Source organism: Leptodactylus fuscus, chromosome 5 (assembly GCF_031893055.1).
Source record: "Leptodactylus fuscus isolate aLepFus1 chromosome 5, aLepFus1.hap2, whole genome shotgun sequence".
Taxonomy (NCBI): domain Eukaryota; kingdom Metazoa; phylum Chordata; class Amphibia; order Anura; family Leptodactylidae; genus Leptodactylus; species Leptodactylus fuscus.
In genome coordinates this window covers 10,190,845-10,210,991 of record NC_134269.1, presented here as the reverse complement: position 1 = coordinate 10,210,991, position 20,147 = coordinate 10,190,845, and the positions used below count along the sequence as shown (strand labels likewise).

At 45.1% G+C, this 20,147-nt stretch overlaps 1 protein-coding gene across 1 annotated transcript; it reads right to left on the bottom strand.

Annotated features, from left to right (window-relative positions):
* Positions 1-4,320: 4,320 nt before the first annotated feature.
* Positions 4,321-19,662, bottom strand: WRAP53 (WD repeat containing antisense to TP53). Its single transcript, XM_075272420.1, has 11 exons — positions 19,594-19,662; positions 17,689-18,430; positions 17,422-17,520; positions 15,588-15,696; positions 13,607-13,695; positions 12,999-13,089; positions 12,793-12,925; positions 11,911-12,119; positions 6,008-6,111; positions 5,793-5,927; positions 4,321-4,745 (listed from the first exon to the last, which is right to left on the bottom strand). Exons 2-11 carry the CDS (start codon positions 18,417-18,419, stop codon positions 4,538-4,540), a joined length of 1,908 nt encoding a protein of 635 aa, XP_075128521.1. The 5' UTR covers positions 18,420-18,430; positions 19,594-19,662; the 3' UTR covers positions 4,321-4,537.
* Between the last annotated feature and the right edge of the window lie 485 nt (positions 19,663-20,147).

The following is a 20,147-nucleotide window of genomic DNA, read 5'->3' as shown; positions in this document are numbered from 1 at the left end:
GTAGTAGTATTATAGTAGTTATATTCTTGTACATAGGAGGTAGTATTATAGTAGTTATATTCTTGTACATAGGAGTAGTATTATAGTAGTTATATTCTTGTACATAGGAGTAGTATTATAGTAGTCATATTCTTGTACATAGGAGTAGTATTATAGTAGTTATATTCTTGTACATAGGAGTAGTATTATAGTAGTTATATTCTTGTACATAGGAGGTAGTATTATAGTAGGTATATTCTTGTACATAGGAGTAGTATTATAGTAGTTATATTCTTGTACATAGGAGTAGTATTATAGTAGTTATATTCTTGTACATAGGAGCAGCATTATAGTAGTTATATTCTTGTACATAGGAGCAGTATTATAGTAGTTATATTCTTGTACATAGGAGCAGCATTATAGTAGTTATATTCTTGTACATAGGAGCAGCATTATAGTAGTTATATTCTTGTACATAGGAGCAGCATTATAGTAGTTATATTCTTGTACATAGGAGCAGCATTATAGTAGTTATATTCTTGTACATAGGAGCAGTATTATAGTAGTTATATTCTTGTACATAGGAGCAGTATTATAGTAGTTATATTCTTGTACATAGGAGGTAGTATTATAGTAGTTATATTCTTGTACATAGGAGCAGTATTATAGTAGTTATATTCTTGTACATAGGAGCAGTATTATAGTAGTTATATTCTTGTACATAGGAGCAGTATTATAGTAGTTATATTCTTGTACATGGGAGCAGTATTATAGTAGTTATATTCTTGTACATGGGAGCAGTATTATAGTAGTTATATTCTTGTACATAGGAGTAGTATTATAGTAGTTATATTCTTGTACATAGGAGCAGTATTATAGTAGTTATATTCTTGTACATAGGAGCAGTATTATAGTAGTTATATTCTTGTACATAGGAGCAGTATTATAGTAGTTATATTCTTGTACATGGGAGCAGTATTATAGTAGTTATATTCTTGTACATAGGAGCAGTATTATAGTAGTTATATTCTTGTACATGGGAGCAGTATTATAGTAGTTATATTCTTGTACATAGGAGTAGTATTATAGTAGTTATATTCTTGTACATAGGAGCAGTATTATAGAAGTTACAGTCCTATGAAAAAGTTTGGGCACCCCTATTAATCTTAATCATTTTTAGTTCTAAATATTTTGGTATTTGCAACAGCCATTTCAGTTTGATATATCTAATAACTGATGGACACAGTAATATTTCAGGATTGAAATGAGGTTTATTGTACTAACAGAAAATGCGCAATATGCATTAAACCAAAATTTGACCGGTGCAAAAATATGGGCACCTCAACAGAAAAGTGACATTAATATTTAGTACATCCTCCTTTTGCAAAGATAACAGCCTCTAGTCGCTTCCTGTAGCTTTTAATCAGTTCCTGGATCCTGGATGAAGGGATTTTGGACCATTTCTTTCTGCAAAACAATTCAAGTTCAGTTAAGTTAGATGGTCGCCGAACATGGACAGCCCGCTCTCAAATGATCGGAAAACAAAGATTGTTCAACATAGTTGTTCAGGGGAAGGATACAAAACGTTGTCTCAGAGATTTAACCTGTCAGTTTCCACTGTGAGGAACATGGTAAGGAAATGGAAGACCACAGGGACAGTTCTTGTTAAGCCCAGAAGTGGCAGGCCAAGAAAAATATCAGAAAGGCAGAGAAGAAGAATGGTGAGAACAGTCAAGGACAATCCACAGACCACCTCCAAAGAGCTGCAGCATCATCTTGCTGCAGATGGTGTCACTGTGCATCGGTCAACTATACAGCGCACTTTGCACAAGGAGAAGCTGTATGGGAGAGTGATGAGAAAGAAGCCGTTTCTGCACGTACGCCACAAATAGAGTTGCCAGAGGTATGAAAAAGCACATTTGGACAAGGCAGCTTCATTTTGGAAACGAAAATTGAGTTGTTTGGTTATAAAAAAAGGCGTTATGCATGGCGTCCAAAAAGAAACAGCATTCCAAGAAAAACACATGCTACCCACTGTAAAATTTGGTGGAGGTTCCATCATGCTTTGGGGCTGTGTGGCCAATGCCGGCACCGGGAATCTTGTTAAAGTTGAGAGTCGCATGGATTCCACTCAGTATCAGCAGATTCTTGAGAATAATGTTCAAGAATCAGTGACGAAGTTGAAGTTACGCCGGGGATGGATATTTCAGCAAGACAATGATCCAAAACACCGCTCCAAATCCTCAGGCATTCATGCAGAGGAACAATTACAATGTTCTGGAATGGCCATCCCAGTCCCCAGACCTGAATATCATTGAACATCTGTGGGATGATTTGAAGCGGGCTGTCCATGCTCGGCGACCATCTAACTTAACTGAACTTGAATTGTTTGTCCAAAATACCTTTATCCAGGATCCAGGAACTGATTAAAAGCTACAGGAAGCGACTAGAGGCTGTTATCTTTGCAAAAGGAGGATCTACTAAATATTAATGTCACTTTTCTGTTGAGGTGCCCATACTTTTGCACCGGTCAAATTTTGGTTTAATGCATATTGCACATTTTCTGTTAGTACAATAAACCTCATTTCAATCCTGAAATATTACTGTGTCCATCAGTTATTAGATATATCAAACTGAAATGGCTGCTGCAAATACCAAAATATTTAGAACTAAAAATGATTAAGATTAATAGGGGTGCCCAAACTTTTTCATAGGACTGTATATTATTGTACATAGGAGTAGTATTATAGTAGTTATATTCTTGTACATAGGAGTAGTATTATAGTAGTTATATTCTTGTACATAGGAGGTAGTATTATAGTAGTTATATTCTTGTACATAGGAGTAGTATTATAGTAGTTATATTCTTGTACATAGGAGTAGTATTATAGTAGTTATATTCTTGTACATAGGAGTAGTATTATAGTAGTTATATTCTTGTACATAGGAGCAGTATTATAGTAGTTATATTCTTGTACATAGGAGCAGTATTATAGTAGTTATATTCTTGTACATAGGAGGTAGTATTATAGTAGGTATATTCTTGTACATAGTAGTAGTATTATAGTAGTTATATTCTTGTACATAGGAGGTAGTATTATAGTAGTTATATTCTTGTACATAGGAGCAGTATTATAGTAGTTATATTCTTGTACATAGGAGCAGTATTATAGTAGGTATATTCTTGTACATAGTAGTAGTATTATAGTAGTTATATTCTTGTACATAGGAGGTAGTATTATAGTAGTTATATTCTTGTACATAGGAGGTAGTATTATAGTAGTTATATTCTTGTACATAGGAGCAGTATTATAGTAGTTATATTCTTGTACATAGGAGCAGTATTATAGTAGTTATATTCTTGTACATAGGAGCAGTATTATAGTAGTTATATTCTTGTACATAGGAGCAGTATTATAGTAGTTATAGTTCAGTATATACAGAGCAGTATTATAGTAGTTATAGTCCAGTATATACAGAGCAGTATTATAGTAGTTAGTCCAGTATATACAGAGCAGTATTATAGTAGTTATAGTCCAGTATATACAGAGCAGTATTATAGTAGTTAGTCCAGTATATACAGAGCAGTATTATAGTAGTTAGTCCAGTATATACAGAGCAGTATTATGGTAGTTATAGTCCAGTATATACAGAGCAGTATTATAGTAGTTATAGTCCAGTATATACAGAGCAGTATTATAGTAGTTATAGTCCAGTATATACAGAGCAGTATTATAGTAGTTATAGTCCAGTATATACAGAGCAGTATTATAGTAGTTAGTCCAGTATATACAGAGCAGTATTATAGTAGTTATAGTCCAGTATATACAGAGCAGTATTACAGTAGTTACTTTCATTAAATCCATTCTAGGGTTTGAATGATAAATCAGTGAATGGGTTTATTATGTGACAACTACATCCATTATAAAGGCACATATTGTACATTAGGTGTTAGTATTACTACTGTCTCTATCTCCTTCCCTCATAGATTGTAAGCTCTTTTGGCAGCTACAACTAAATGACTGTTCTAGGTGGTCACGATCAGTCTATTGTAATTATTCTTATGTATTGTATTTGTAAACCCTCTTATAATGTACAGCACTATGGAATACTAAACTAAACGGCAATAATGATTGTGGAGAACAGTTCCCATGCCGCCCTCTAGTGGTCAAGTTGTAGAAAACCCTTTAGCTTTGAATGTGTAGATAGCTGCTTACAGTGATGGTCACGGACATAGTAGTAGTTCTTTTCTCTAGAAAATCCGACTGCATCTGATCTCGATGATGTGAGTAGATCCGGAGATCCATGGCGGGACCGTCTGCAGCTTCACCTCCCCTATTCCCCACTGCACCCCCTAAAAGCATCATACAGTTGTAGGGACGGTTTATTGTGTTCAGACTGTACACAAAGTATAAAATATATACAGATACCTACAGGGGTACACATATGTACAAAATATAAAATATACCCACATGTATACATCAGTCTATGGGACAAAATGAAGAGATCATCCTCTAGGTGGCAGCACAGTGTCTATGGGACACCATCACAGCTGTGTTTATAGGCCTGGCACATTCGCCATTACATCCCTCTCCTCGGCCCCCTTGTTGCCGCCTCCGCACCACCAGAGCTGCAGTGAGTTCTCTCCAGCGTTGCTGCGTTTCGCTCGCTTTCCTTCCTGCTGGGACTCGTCTCCGCTGTCTTCTGATTCTGGGAATTTCCGCTGTCCCGACGTCGTGGCCAGGATGGGTAAAGACGGGTGCAGGCTGCGGGCAAGGACATAAGATTAGTCACTGACAGCAAGCAGAGATCTTATACCGGGACGCTGCAGCCGGCTGGTCATAGACAAAATAAAAAATCTGACCCCTAGTGGACAAAATGTAGATTTTTCAGAATTATTTTTTGTTTTAATTGAGAAAAATTACTTTAACCCCTTCAGGACTGGGTCATTTTCCCTGGATAAGGGCTGAGCATGGTTTTTTTTTTGTTTTGTTTTTTTTGAGAGCTGTAAAATATTTAATTTTTTCTCTTAGATAATTTAAATTTTTTGGGTGATATAAAAAAAGTTTTTAGGATTTTTGCAATTTTTTTGTATTTACAGTACACTAAAGTGGAAGGGAAATTTGTTGCTTTTTAATGTTTTTTGTTATCATAAATAAAGAAGAAAAAAAAAAAAAAAAAAAAAAAAAATCGAAAAAAGTTTCCCTCTTCATTGCAGTAATTTTTATGTAGGTGACACATAGGCGTGGGGCGGAGCTAGAATCTGTCATGTGGTATAAGCATTTTTTTAAAAACTTTTTATTTATACATTGTTTGCCGTCACCCCCCCCCCCCCTCCCCCGTAAGGCCAAATAAATAATAGACCTTTGGGGTGCATTTAAAGTTTTTTTTACATTGCAGCCTCCTGATCTGGGTTCTCTAGGACCCAGCAGTTCCTAGTTTCAGGCCCTTAGCTGATCACATGACCATGGGGCCCAGAGAAGGAGCCATATGATGCGGCTCTCACAGCTGTGCCCACAGCACTCCAGGGATCCTAATAATCGGTCCCCGCCTTCTCTCTGCTTCTACGAGAGATAGACGCTGACCCCCGGATGTATATAGTCAATGGGCGGTCAACATCTGGTTAAAAAGAAACAAAAAAATTGAACCTACAATCGTTATATCAATTTCTACCATATACTAAAATACTATTGTACTGCAGTCTAGGGTAAAATCCCTGTATTACTATTGAGACCTGCCATCGGCACCGCCATGTTTAAACATCCACCATGAAATGTTAGGAAGGGGTTACAGTGTGCGTTTCGCCCTCTCACCTGATGCCGTTGATGCAGTCTTTCTGTCCTTGGAATTGCAGTACCGGTGACGATACGCCCTCTTCTGGTGGAGATAACATGTCCCAGACAGACACCATCCCCTGTGTGTCCCCGCTGACCAGGTACCGACCGGAGCTGTGAGGCAGAAGAGACCAGAAGGTGGTAATATCAGTTATGGCGAGGAGACGGGCGAATGGGGCGGAGTCAACACTCACCAATCCATATCAAAGTATATCCTCTGGTTGGTGGCGACGTTACGTCTCAGAGTGGTCAACACCTGCCCGGGGTGACGGACGTCCCAGCACAAGATCTCAGGGTCCTGCAAGGAGAGTAGTTAATGTCTGACCACAGATTCTGAGGCCCCGATATTAGCGTTACTGGCCCTTTAAGATGGATATAGACATTACTGCTTTCTTAAAGGGACGACTATGGAAGAAGTCTATAGAAGATCTCAGTACTGGAGAGATGGGATATGAAGTAAAGATCTTGTGGGGAGGGAGGGCGCCGCGTGGGAACTGGCCTGATAACAGAGAGCAATCGTAGTGTGGAACAGGCAAATCTATTGTTCTCTGTTATCAGCCATGTCAGGAGGGGAGAGGCCGACTGTAGGACAGGAGAATACAATCTATTACTATCTGTTATCAGCCATGTCAGGAGAGGAGAGGCCGACTGTAGGACAGGGAATACAATCTATTAATATCTGTTATCAGCCATGTCAGGAGAGGCCGACTGTAGGACAGGGGAATACAATCTATTACTATCTGTTATCAGCCATGTCAGGAGAGGCCGACTGTAGGACAGGGGAATACAATCTATTACTATCTGTTATCAGCCATGTCAGGAAGGGAGAGGCCGACTGTAGGACAGAGGAATACAATCTATTACTATCTGTTATCAGCCATGTCAGGAGAGGCCGACTGTAGGACAGGAGAATACAATCTATTACTATCTGTTATCAGCCATGTCAGGAGAGGAGAGGCCGACTGTAGGACAGAGGAATACAATCTATTACTATCTGTTATCAGCCATGTCAGGAGAGGCCGACTGTAGGACAGGAGAATACAATCTATTACTATCTGTTATCAGCCATGTCAGGAGAGGAGAGGCCGACTGTAGGACAGGGGAATACAATCTATTACTATCTGTTATCAGCCATGTCAGGAGAGGAGAGGCCGACTGTAGGACAGGGGAATACAATCTATTACTATCTGTTATCAGCCATGTCAGGAGAGGAGAGGCCGACTGTAGGACAGGGGAATACAATCTATTACTATCTGTTATCAGCCATGTCAGGAGGGGAGAGGCCGACTGTAGGACAGGGGAATACAATCTATTACTATCTGTTATCAGCCATGTCAGGAGAGGAGAGGCCGACTGTAGGACAGGGGAATACAATCTATTACTATCTGTTATCAGCCATGTCAGGAGAGGAGAGGCCGACTGTAGGACAGAGGAATACAATCTATTACTATCTGTTATCAGCCATGTCAGGAGAGGCCGACTGTAGGACAGGAGAATACAATCTATTACTATCTGTTATCAGCCATGTCAGGAGAGGAGAGGCCGACTGTAGGACAGGGGAATACAATCTATTACTATCTGTTATCAGCCATGTCAGGAGAGGAGAGGCCGACTGTAGGACAGGGGAATACAATCTATTACTATCTGTTATCAGCCATGTCAGGAGAGGAGAGGCCGACTGTAGGCCAGGGGAATACAATCTATTACTATCTGTTATCAGCCATGTCAGGAGAGGAGAGGCCGACTGTAGGACAGGGGAATACAATCTATTACTATCTGTTATCAGCCACGTCAGGAGAGGAGAGGCCGACTGTAGGACAGGGGAATACAATCTATTACTATCTGTTATCAGCCACGTCAGGAGAGGAGAGGCCGACTGTAGGACAGGGGAATACAATCTATTACTATCTGTTATCAGCCACGTCAGGAGAGGAGAGGCCGACTGTAGGACAGGGGAATACAATCTATTACTATCTGTTATCAGCCACGTCAGGAGGGAAGAGGCCGACTGTAGGACAGGAGAATACAATCTATTACTATCTGTTATCAGCCATGTCAGGAGAGGAGAGGCCGACTGTAGGACAGGGGAATACAATCTATTACTATCTGTTATCAGCCATGTCAGGAGAGGAGAGGCCGACTGTAGGACAGGGGAATACAATCTATTACTATCTGTTATCAGCCATGTCAGGAGAGGAGAGGCCGACTGTAGGACAGGGGAATACAATCTATTACTATCTGTTATCAGCCATGTCAGGAGAAGAGAGGCCGACTGTAGGACAGGGGAATACAATCTATTACTATCTGTTATCAGCCATGTCAGGAGAGGAGAGGCCGACTGTAGGACAGGGGAATACAATCTATTACTATCTGTTATCAGCCATGTCAGGAGAGGAGAGGCCGACTGTAGGACAGAGGAATACAATCTATTACTATCTGTTATCAGCCATGTCAGGAGAGGAGAGGCCGACTGTAGGACAGGAGAATACAATCTATTACTATCTGTTATCAGCCATGTCAGGAGAGGCCGACTGTAGGACAGGGGAATACAATCTATTACTATCTGTTATCAGCCATGTCAGGAGAGGAGAGGCCGACTGTAGGACAGGAGCATACAATCTATTACTATCTGTTATCAGCCATGTCAGGAGAGGAGAGGCCGACTGTAGGACAGGGGAATACAATCTATTACTATCTGTTATCAGCCATGTCAGGAGAGGCCGACTGTAGGACAGGGGAATACAATCTATTACTATCTGTTATCAGCCATGTCAGGAGAGGAGAGGCCGACTGTAGGACAGGGGAATACAATCTATTACTATCTGTTATCAGCCATGTCAGGAGAGGAGAGGCCGACTGTAGGACAGGGGAATACAATCTATTACTATCTGTTATCAGCCATGTCAGGAGAGGCCGACTGTAGGACAGGAGAATACAATCTATTACTATCTGTTATCAGCCATGTCAGGAGAGGAGAGGCCGACTGTAGGACAGGGGAATACAATCTATTACTATCTGTTATCAGCCATGTCAGGAGAGGAGAGGCCGACTGTAGGCCAGGGGAATACAATCTATTACTATCTGTTATCAGCCATGTCAGGAGAGGAGAGGCCGACTGTAGGACAGGGGAATACAATCTATTACTATCTGTTATCAGCCATGTCAGGAGAGGAGAGGCCGACTGTAGGACAGGAGAATACAATCTATTACTATCTGTTATCAGCCATGTCAGGAGAGGCCGACTGTAGGGCAGGAGAATACAATCTATTACTATCTGTTATCAGCCATGTCAGGAGGGGAGAGGCCGACTGTAGGACAGGGGAATACAATCTATTACTATCTGTTATCAACCATGTCAGGAGAGGAGAGGCCGACTGTAGGACAGGGGAATACAATCTATTACTATCTGTTATCAACCATGTCAGGAGAGGAGAGGCCGACTGTAGGACAGGAGAATACAATCTATTACTATCTGTTATCAGCCATATCAGGAGAGGCCGACTGTAGGACAGGAGAATACAATCTATTACTATCTGTTATCAGCCATGTCAGGAGGGGAGAGGCCGACTGTAGGACAGGGGAATACAATCTATTACTATCTGTTATCAACCATGTCAGGAGAGGAGAGGCCGACTGTAGGACAGGGGAATACAATCTATTACTATCTGTTATCAGCCATGTCAGGAGAGGAGAGGCCGACTGTAGGACAGGGGAATACAATCTATTACTATCTGTTATCAGCCATGTCAGGAGAAGAGAGGCCGACTGTAGGACAGGGGAATACAATCTATTACTATCTGTTATCAGCCATGTCAGGAGAGGAGAGGCCGACTGTAGGCCAGGGGAATACAATCTATTACTATCTGTTATCAGCCATGTCAGGAGAGGAGAGGCTGACTGTAGGACAGGGGAATACAATCTATTACTATCTGATATCAGCCACGTCAGGAGAGGAGAGGCCGACTGTAGGACAGGGGAATACAATCTATTACTATCTGTTATCAGCCACGTCAGGAGAGGAGAGGCCGACTGTAGGACAGGGGAATACAATCTATTACTATCTGTTATCAGCCATGTCAGGAGAGGAGAGGCCGACTGTAGGACAGGAGAATACAATCTATTACTATCTGTTATCAGCCATGTCAGGAGAGGCCGACTGTAGGACAGGGGAATACAATCTATTACTATCTGTTATCAGCCATGTCAGGAGAGGAGAGGCCGACTGTAGGACAGGAGAATACAATCTATTACTATCTGTTATCAGCCATGTCAGGAGAGGCCGACTGTAGGACAGGGGAATACAATCTATTACTATCTGTTATCAGCCATGTCAGGAGAGGCCGACTGTAGGACAGGAGAATACAATCTATTACTATCTGTTATCAGCCATGTCAGGAGAGGAGAGGCCGACTGTAGGACAGGGGAATACAATCTATTACTATCTGTTATCAGCCATGTCAGGAGAGGAGAGGCCGACTGTAGGACAGGGGAATACAATCTATTACTATCTGTTATCAGCCATGTCAGGAGAGGCCGACTGTAGGACAGGAGAATACAATCTATTACTATCTGTTATCAGCCATGTCAGGAGAGGAGAGGCCGACTGTAGGCCAGGGGAATACAATCTATTACTATCTGTTATCAGCCATGTCAGGAGAGGAGAGGCCGACTGTAGGACAGGGGAATACAATCTATTACTATCTGTTATCAGCCATGTCAGGAGAGGAGAGGCCGACTGTAGGACAGGAGAATACAATCTATTACTATCTGTTATCAGCCATGTCAGGAGAGGCCGACTGTAGGGCAGGAGAATACAATCTATTACTATCTGTTATCAGCCATATCAGGAGAGGCCGACTGTAGGACAGGAGAATACAATCTATTACTATCTGTTATCAGCCATGTCAGGAGGGGAGAGGCCGACTGTAGGACAGGGGAATACAATCTATTACTATCTGTTATCAACCATGTCAGGAGAGGAGAGGCCGACTGTAGGACAGGGGAATACAATCTATTACTATCTGTTATCAGCCATGTCAGGAGAAGAGAGGCCGACTGTAGGACAGGGGAATACAATCTATTACTATCTGTTATCAGCCATGTCAGGAGAGGAGAGGCCGACTGTAGGCCAGGGGAATACAATCTATTACTATCTGTTATCAGCCATGTCAGGAGAGGAGAGGCTGACTGTAGGACAGGGGAATACAATCTATTACTATCTGATATCAGCCACGTCAGGAGAGGAGAGGCCGACTGTAGGACAGGGGAATACAATCTATTACTATCTGTTATCAGCCACGTCAGGAGAGGAGAGGCCGACTGTAGGACAGGGGAATACAATCTATTACTATCTGTTATCAGCCATGTCAGGAGAGGAGAGGCCGACTGTAGGACAGGAGAATACAATCTATTACTATCTGTTATCAGCCATGTCAGGAGAGGCCGACTGTAGGACAGGGGAATACAATCTATTACTATCTGTTATCAGCCATGTCAGGAGAGGAGAGGCCGACTGTAGGACAGGAGAATACAATCTATTACTATCTGTTATCAGCCATGTCAGGAGAGGCCGACTGTAGGACAGGGGAATACAATCTATTACTATCTGTTATCAGCCATGTCAGGAGAGGAGAGGCCGACTGTAGGACAGGAGCATACAATCTATTACTATCTGTTATCAGCCATGTCAGGAGAGGAGAGGCCGACTGTAGGACAGGGGAATACAATCTATTACTATCTGTTATCAGCCATGTCAGGAGAGGCCGACTGTAGGACAGGGGAATACAATCTATTACTATCTGTTATCAGCCATGTCAGGAGAGGCCGACTGTAGGACAGGGGAATACAATCTATTACTATCTGTTATCAGCCATGTCAGGAGAGGCCGACTGTAGGACAGGGGAATACAATCTATTGTTCTCTGTTATCAGCCACATCAAGCCAGGGAGAGATTAACCGCAGCCTGACTCTCCACAGTTTAACATGGCTGATAACAGGGAGCAATAGTTTGCATGTGCAGTAAATGGTGAGAACACAGTAAACAGATTTTATTGTCCCTTTAAATAGGATAAAATCTGCAGCTGGTCATATAATTTACCTTTCTGCCTCCGGAGAAGACGCAGCGGCCATCTGCAGAGAAGAGCAGGTGGGTGACTCCTCCTATGGGACCATGGAGGACGGCCAGCATCACCCCTTCATCGTAGGAGTAGAGGCCCAGACATCTGGAGTAGGAGCCACAGGCGTAGATGTCCTGATCCGGGCTGAACGCCATGCAGGAGATGATCCCCGGCTGACCCAGCTTCTTCTCTGCACAAGGAAAGCAGAAACATTAGAAGAAGGTTCTCTAGAAAAGTCTGGGGGGTGCTAAGTGGTATGATCGGATTGTGGGAAAGCTGGGTGATAAGAGACATAGGTGTTAATAAGGCTCGAGACTGCTGTCAGCGCAAAGGATGCATCACTACCCATCTATGCCTCTCAGGATTATTAGAAAGCTGGGTGACAGTTATATCTCTATGCTAGAGCCAAAGACAACTGTTATGTGTTTCTGACAACCCAGAAATGGCTGGTAAAGATCCAACAGGGTTGTCAGCCCCCGAAGAAGTGACAGGTGTACTAAGTCCCTGGAGGGTCAGGCATGTACACCAATCAGGATTCTAAGAAAGCTGGATGGAAAACCACGTGGCATCTATAACAATGGCCATAGTCACCCAGCTCTCCAAGAGACGGATAAAAGTACAAACAGATGCAGATCATTCTTATCAGTTTTACAGAAAGCTGGGTGACTACGTCCGCCATTATAGCTTCCATAGGGGTTGTCACTGAGATTTCTCAGAACGTAGGACATGATTTTACCCAACAAGGCAGATTTGCCTTTCAGGGTCCTCTAAAAGCTGGGTGATTGTGTAATGGAACCCCAAAAGACAGCACTTACTAGTTCAAACCCTAATAAAAGACAATCCACAACTCGCCCTTAACTTACGGAAAGTCGGGCGACTTTCACAGTCTCTTCCGGGCCGAGACGTGTCAAACACTCGAACCATCTTATCGAATCCACAAAACAGCCGAGAGCCGTCCGGTGAGAAACACAGCGAGTGTGCGGCGGTCAACTCATCCTGAGGAAGACAAGCGTCATTATATGGGAGTCTATCCACCGGGAAGCCCCGCCCCCTGCAGGGTGACACCTACCAGATGGTTGTAGGCCCGGTAAGAAGCCTTCAGGTCTCCTGTGAAGGCGTCCCATATATGAATGGGGTTGTCACGGCTGCTGCTGGCGACACTGAGGGGGAGTGCGTTAGCGTAAAAGACAGTGCATAGGGCTACCCCACTAATACACTGGCACGACCCTCCAACATATTGACCCCATTTTATTAACCCTTTCACTGTGGAACATAAATAATACGTTGCGTTTATTCTGCGGGTCAGTACGATACAGAAGAGACCACAGGGATGTGTGCCGGGGGCAACGGAGACCACAAGCGATGTGCGTGCCATAAACCGAGCGGGAATACAAGGATCTGTCTGGTTACAGTATATATTAGTAAAAATGTATAATTCTATATACAGGATTCTTTACAGGTCAACAGTCAATGAAGTGTCTACCCCAACACATATACAGTGGAATGTCTCACCCCATATATGAGGTCAGCATTTACAAATGGGCGAAACAGTCCATATTGCCATCACATAGTATGTCAGCCGTAGTAACGTGTACACTGATCTAACATTTAGGGCATATTATGTAAGAATCTGTATTACAGGACTCGCCCTTTATATATCCTCCCATATATACTTACAAGCAGGAGGCCGGGTCACAGGAATTCATCAGAGGGTACCAGCAATAATCGTAAATGGTGTCTCCCTCCGACATACGAAGAACTGGACCCTACAAGAAGAGAGGATACAGGGTGATACAGACAGAAGGGAGCTATGAGTCTGCCCCTCCTCCTATAGGGTGATACAGAAGGGAGCTATGAGTCTGCCCCTCCCCCTATAGGGTGATACAGACAGAAGGGAGCTATGAGTCTGCTCCTCCTCCTATAGGGTGATACAGACAGAAGGGAGCTATGAGTCTGCCCCTCCTCCTATAGGGTGATACAGAAGGGAGCTATGAGTCTGCTCCTCCTCCTATAGGGTGATACAGACAGAAGGGAGCTATGAGTCTGCCCCTCCTCCTATAGGGTGATACAGAAGGGAGCTATGAGTCTGCCCCTCCTCCTATAGGGTGATACAGAAGGGAGCTATGAGTCTGCCCCTCCTCCTATAGGGTGATACAGAAGGGAGCTATGAGTCTGCTCCTCCTCCTATAGGGTGATACAGACAGAAGGGAGCTATGAGTCTGCCCCTCCCCCTATAGGGTGATACAGAAGGGAGCTATGAGTCTGCCCCTCCTCCTATAGGGTGATACAGACAGAAGGGAGCTATGAGTCTGCCCCTCCTCCTATAGGGTGATACAGACAGAAGGGAGCTATGAGTCTGCCCCTCCCCCTATAGGGTGATACAGAAGGAAGCTATGAGTCTGCCCCTCCTCCTATAGGGTGATACAGAAGGGAGCTATGAGTCTGCCCCTCCTCCTATAGGGTGATACAGAAGGGAGCTATGAGTCTGCCCCTCCTCCTATAGGGTGATACAGAAGGGGGCTATGAGTCTGCCCCTCCTCCTATAGGGTGATACAGAAGGGAGCTATGAGTCTGCTCCTCCTCCTATAGGGTGATACAGAAGGGAGCTATGAGTCTGCCCCTCCTCCTATAGGGTGATACAGAAGGGAGCTATGAGTCTGCTCCTCCTCCTATAGGGTGATACAGAAGGGAGCTATGAGTCTGCCCCTCCTCCTATAGGGTGATACAGAAGGGAGCTATGAGTCTGCCCCTCCTCCTATAGGGTGATACAGAAGGGGGCTATGAGTCTGCCCCTCCTCCTATAGGGTGATACAGAAGGGAGCTATGAGTCTGCTCCTCCTCCTATAGGGTGATACAGAAGGGAGCTATGAGTCTGCCCCTCCTCCTATAGGGTGATACAGAAGGGAGCTATGAGTCTGCCCCTCCTCCTATAGGGTGATACAGAAGGGAGCTATGAGTCTGCCCCTCCTCCTATAGGGTGATACAGAAGGGGGCTATGAGTCTGCCCCTCCTCCTATAGGGTGATACAGAAGGGAGCTATGAGTCTGCTCCTCCTCCTATAGGGTGATACAGAAGGGAGCTATGAGTCTGCCCCTCCTCCTATAGGGTGATACAGAAGGGAGCTATGAGTCTGCCCCTCCTCCTATAGGGTGATATAGAAGGGAGCTATGCGTCTGCCCCTCCTCCTATAGGGTGATACAGACAGAAGGGAGCTATGAGTCTGCCCCTCCTCCTATAGGGTGATACAGACAGAAGGGAGCTATGAGTCTGCCCCTCCTCCTATAGGGTGATACAGAAAGAAGGGAGCTATGAGTCTGCCCCTCCTCCTATAGGGTGATACAGAAGGGAGCTATGAGTCTGCCCCTCCTCCTATAGGGTGATACAGAAGGGAGCTATGAGTCTGCCCCTCCTCCTATAGGGTGATACAGACAGAAGGGAGCTATGAGTCTGTCCCTCCTCCTATAGGGTGATACAGAAGGGAGCTATGAGTCTGCCCCTCCTCCTATAGGGTGACACAGACAGAAGGGAGCTATGAGTCTGCCCCTCCTCCTATAGGGTGATACAGAAGGGAGCTATGAGTCTGCCCCTCCTCCTATAGGGTGACACAGACAGAAGGGAGCTATGAGTCTGCCCCTCCTCCTATAGGGTGACCCCATACCATTTCCTGTAGTAGGTCCCATTCCGCAGAGTACAGCTCTGGAGGGAGGTTATAGATCCGCAGGATGTTGTCATCACTATTGGTTAGTATACAGGATCCATCCGGGGCCCTGGGGAAAGGATAAAACAATTTAACTTTATTAACAGAACAATAAACAATTAAGCAAAGTAAACGGCAGATGTTCACAAAGCTCCGCCCACCGGACTCCAAACAATCCTCCAGTCCAGTGGTGATGGAGTAAGGCTGGTGACCACTGGCATCGGCCCTACAATTGTCCTGGACTATGAGCCCCATTAAACAAGGCTGGTGGCCCTTAAAGGGCCAGTGCTCGTTATTGAGGCCAACGTCCTAAGAGACAAGTTCTGTTACCCCAATAATACAGGACCATCAGACCGTGGCTTAAAGGGGATCTCCACCTGCTTTATTGGCATGTGGCAATGATAAGTCCTGGCTCAATCCCCAGTCTGGTGGAGCTCCGTGCATTCACCCCTCGGTGCTGGTGAGTTCCCCTTTAAGCCCTACCTGTGTGGTAACCTGGGTACACTCTGGTATATTACACGGCATCGGAGAAATCTCTGGAGTTTCCCGAAATCAGAATTTGCATATTTATTTGTACAGAAGAAATTCCCAAAACATTCCTGACTGTTATTAGCGGAAGAGGAGACGACACAAGTATGGAGGAAAGTCACGTCACCCCGACCCCAGTGTAACTATATTGGAGCCCTGCCAAGCCCTGAGTCACTATGCCCTGAGCCCACTGTGCCAGCTATCAAGTCTACTGCTTAAAACCAAGACAGCTAACAAGCCACATTGTCTACTATCGAACCTAGATACTGACCCAACTACCCAGCCAGGGTCTTAGCCACTGAGCCAACTACCCAGACGAGGTCTGAGCCACTGAACTAACTACTCAGCCGGGGTCTGAGCCACTGAGCCAATTACCCAGCCGGGGTCTGAGCCACTGAGCCAACTACCCAGCCAAGGACTGAGCCAACTACCCAACCGGGGTCTGAGCCACTGAGCCAACTACCCAACCAGGGTCTGAGCCACTGAGCCAACTACCCAGACGTGGTCTGAACTAGCTACCCAGCCAGGGTCGGAGCCACAGTGCCAACTACCCAGCCAGGGTCTGAGCCACTGAGCCAACTACCCAGGTGGGGTCTGAGCCACTGAGCCAACTCAAAGCCAGGGTCTGAGCCACTGAACAAACTACCCAGTCGGGGTCTGAGCCACTGAACCAACTACCTAGCCGGGGTCTGAGCCACTGAGCCAAAAACTAAGCTACAGCGCTGACTACATAACCTATTATCCGGCCACAACCCTAATCGCAAAGCCAGCCAATGAGCAAACTAACAATCCACAGTGCTAACCACTAGACCAACTATCAAGTCATGGTTCTAATCTCCCAAACAACTACCAATCTACAATAATAACCACCAAGCCATCTACAGTACTAACTATAAAACCTACTATCCAGCCTCATCCCTCCTCAACAAGCCAGCTATCAAGCCACAGTGCTAACCACTGAGCCAACGAACCAACCACAGTGCTAACCACTGAGCCAACGATCCAACCACAGTGCTAACCACTGAGCCAACAGTCAGGTCACAGTGCTAACCACTGAACCAACAATCTAGGAACAGTGCTAACCACTGAGCCAACAATCCAGCCACAGTGTTAACCATTATGGCTTGATAGTTTTAGATGTCACTTTTAGGGGGAGTTCCCTTTTCAGTTTTCAAAGTCTAGCTAATTCGAGATTTCACCCCTCCCCAATCTAGATATGCACCAGACGGGGCGCCCCCTGTAGATTTGGGCTGAGGTATGGACTCACCACTTGCAGCCTTTCAGGAAGTTCTCTGGCACGTTGGTGTACTCGGCCCATGCTCCGGTCAGTGCCCACGGCTGCTGGGAGAAGTCATATTGTGCTGGACTGTAAGAGAAGACACCGGTCACCATGTTGTACAAAGTGTGTGTGAGATCTGCCATTCAGGGGTCTAGAAAAGCTGGGTGACAATGCCCATGTAAGCAGTGACCAGATTATTTGTGTTATCTGCTGCTAAGAAGATGGGTGGCATGTTAGAGGCATGGGGTGTGGTACCTGTAGGCATCTTCTGGAGTCTGGTCAGCTGGCACAGGATCCATCTCGGTCGCTTCTTCTACGTTCTCATTTGTCCCGCCCTCTGCATCTTCTCGACACTCAACACAAACTAACTCAGTCTGGTCAAGGCAGGACTTCTTGATTGGTGGACCATCACCCTCATCTTCCTCGCCTGCTTCCTGTTGAACTTCACCAGCGCCATCACCAACGGCCACATCACCACCCTTTTCTTCTCCCATCGCGTGGTCCCCATGATTTCCATCTGAGGTTCCAACGTGGTGCTCAGTGACTACTGATGGAGCCACCACCAGCTCCTTGTCTTCAGCCATTACTGATGGAGCCACCACCTGGTCTTTAGTAATTACTGATGTTGCCACCGCCAACTCCTGGTCCTCCGTCATCACCAATGGGGGCACCAGCTCCTGGTCTTGGGCAACTACTGACGGAGCCACCACCAGCTCTTGGTCTTGGGTGACTACTGATGGAGCCACCACCATCTTCTCATCTTCAGCCACTACTGATGGAGCCACCACCTGGTCTTCAGTAATTATTGATGTTGCCACCGCCAACTCCTGATCCTCCATCATCACCAATGGGGGCACCAGCTCCTGGTCTTGGCTCACTACGGATGGAGCCACCACCAGCTCCTTGTCTTCCATGGCTGTCCCTTCTTCACCCTGATGTTCTCCTTTATCATTTCCCACCATACTGCAGGCTCCGCCACCATCCATGATCACACCACCTGCCAATCAAGGCCAAGATATATGGGGTTAATAGGACTCATCAGATCAGATGCTTAAAGGGCTTGTCCACAGATCTTACCCAGTTTGGCTTTGGTAACCAATCACTGATGTGCTAGTTTTCTATGGGCAACAGATGGTGTTTCATAAATCTCTCTGCGCATGCCCCTAAATTGTACTGAAAAACTACCCCTTTAAATACCCCAATATCTTAACCCTCCGGGCTTCAGGCTCATAGAGATGTCGGATTGCTGCATGTAACTCCTCCTCCAGCTCTGTCTCAGGCTGATCTGTCAATGATCACTCGTGTGGTCTGATCATATACTGGGCCTTACCACAAGAGGGCATATAAGAGCTTGTCCCGCTGTCCTATAAAAAGGCTATCAGAGGCTACTTTTGGGTAGTGTACCTCTTGGTGAGAGATCGGTGACTACTACACACGTCTAAAGACATTTAGCCCAGTTGTTAGACTTTGAGAGGGGACATCACAGGACTGAGAGGAGCAGGATTGGGGGTTCGCTATACAACTGAGCATACGGCACAAAGAGAAATGGATGAGAATGGGTGGAGTCAATGTAGTAATGGGTGGAGCTAAATTTGCTGCAGCGCGCATAGCCTATGAAAGTTGGGCTGTATACAGTCCTCATAGCTACGATCATATATACACAGCAGTCTCAGAAGCAATGTCCACATCAGACACCATTACACTCAGTGTGTACCCGCTATTACAGTCCGTTGTTCTGATCCATCAGAAGTCCAGAGAGTCACCGAGCAGCAGCACATTAGCTACACCGATACACTGTAACAGACAGCCAGCTCTGTAAACAGGACTAGGTCAGGCATCAGGTCCTGGGCAATAATAGTCATGGCCATTACTATAAAGATCTCTGTCTGCAGGTGAAGTTCCGTTACAATGTATCAGTGCAGATAAGAGATGCTGCAAAGGATATCATTTGCACATATAGGGTTAAGTGACAGCCCTCCCCCCACTGTCCACCCAATGCTATCTGCACTGACAGACTGGCAATGGAAACCCTGCCATAATCCTAAAATAGAGGGTCACGTGGTTTATTTGTACAATTGTCACCCGGCACATGTATATATGTACACATAAGGGGAGCCGAGCACTGTATACAGACTCATGGCCATGCTAGGGCTTAGTTACCGATTCAGGATCCATGTGCGGCGCCAGCCAGGACAACACACAGGCGACACTTCCGCCCACCAAAGCCACAGACCAATCAGCGCGCAGGACACAGGAGGAGACTCACAGACGTCCAATAGAAGAGAGCGATGTTCGTACGAGAGCGAATGCGCATGAAGAGGCGGGAACTGCGCGAGCGATGGGCGGGAAAATAACCAGCCAATGAAGGAGGTGAGCGCCTCAAAAAAAAAAAAAAAAAAAAAGGTTCTGAATGAGCACCGGATGTTGTGAGTAGACACCGGAAGGCACTCCGCGGCCATATTTGTTTTGGGAAAAATACATTCTAGTGCTTGTGTGGTAAGTTTTTTTTTACAGGAGGAGCGAGGCTTTGGCCGATGTAGCTGCTGTATCTAAGCCGGAGATGTGAGATACTGCCATATGTGACATACTGTCTATTATATTTAAGCCTAACTGTCTAGTATCTAAGCTTATTATGAGATAGCGCCCAGTATATGTAATTTTATTGTGTGCGATACCTATATATAATCTGTGCTATGGTTACTTATTGTGCCAAC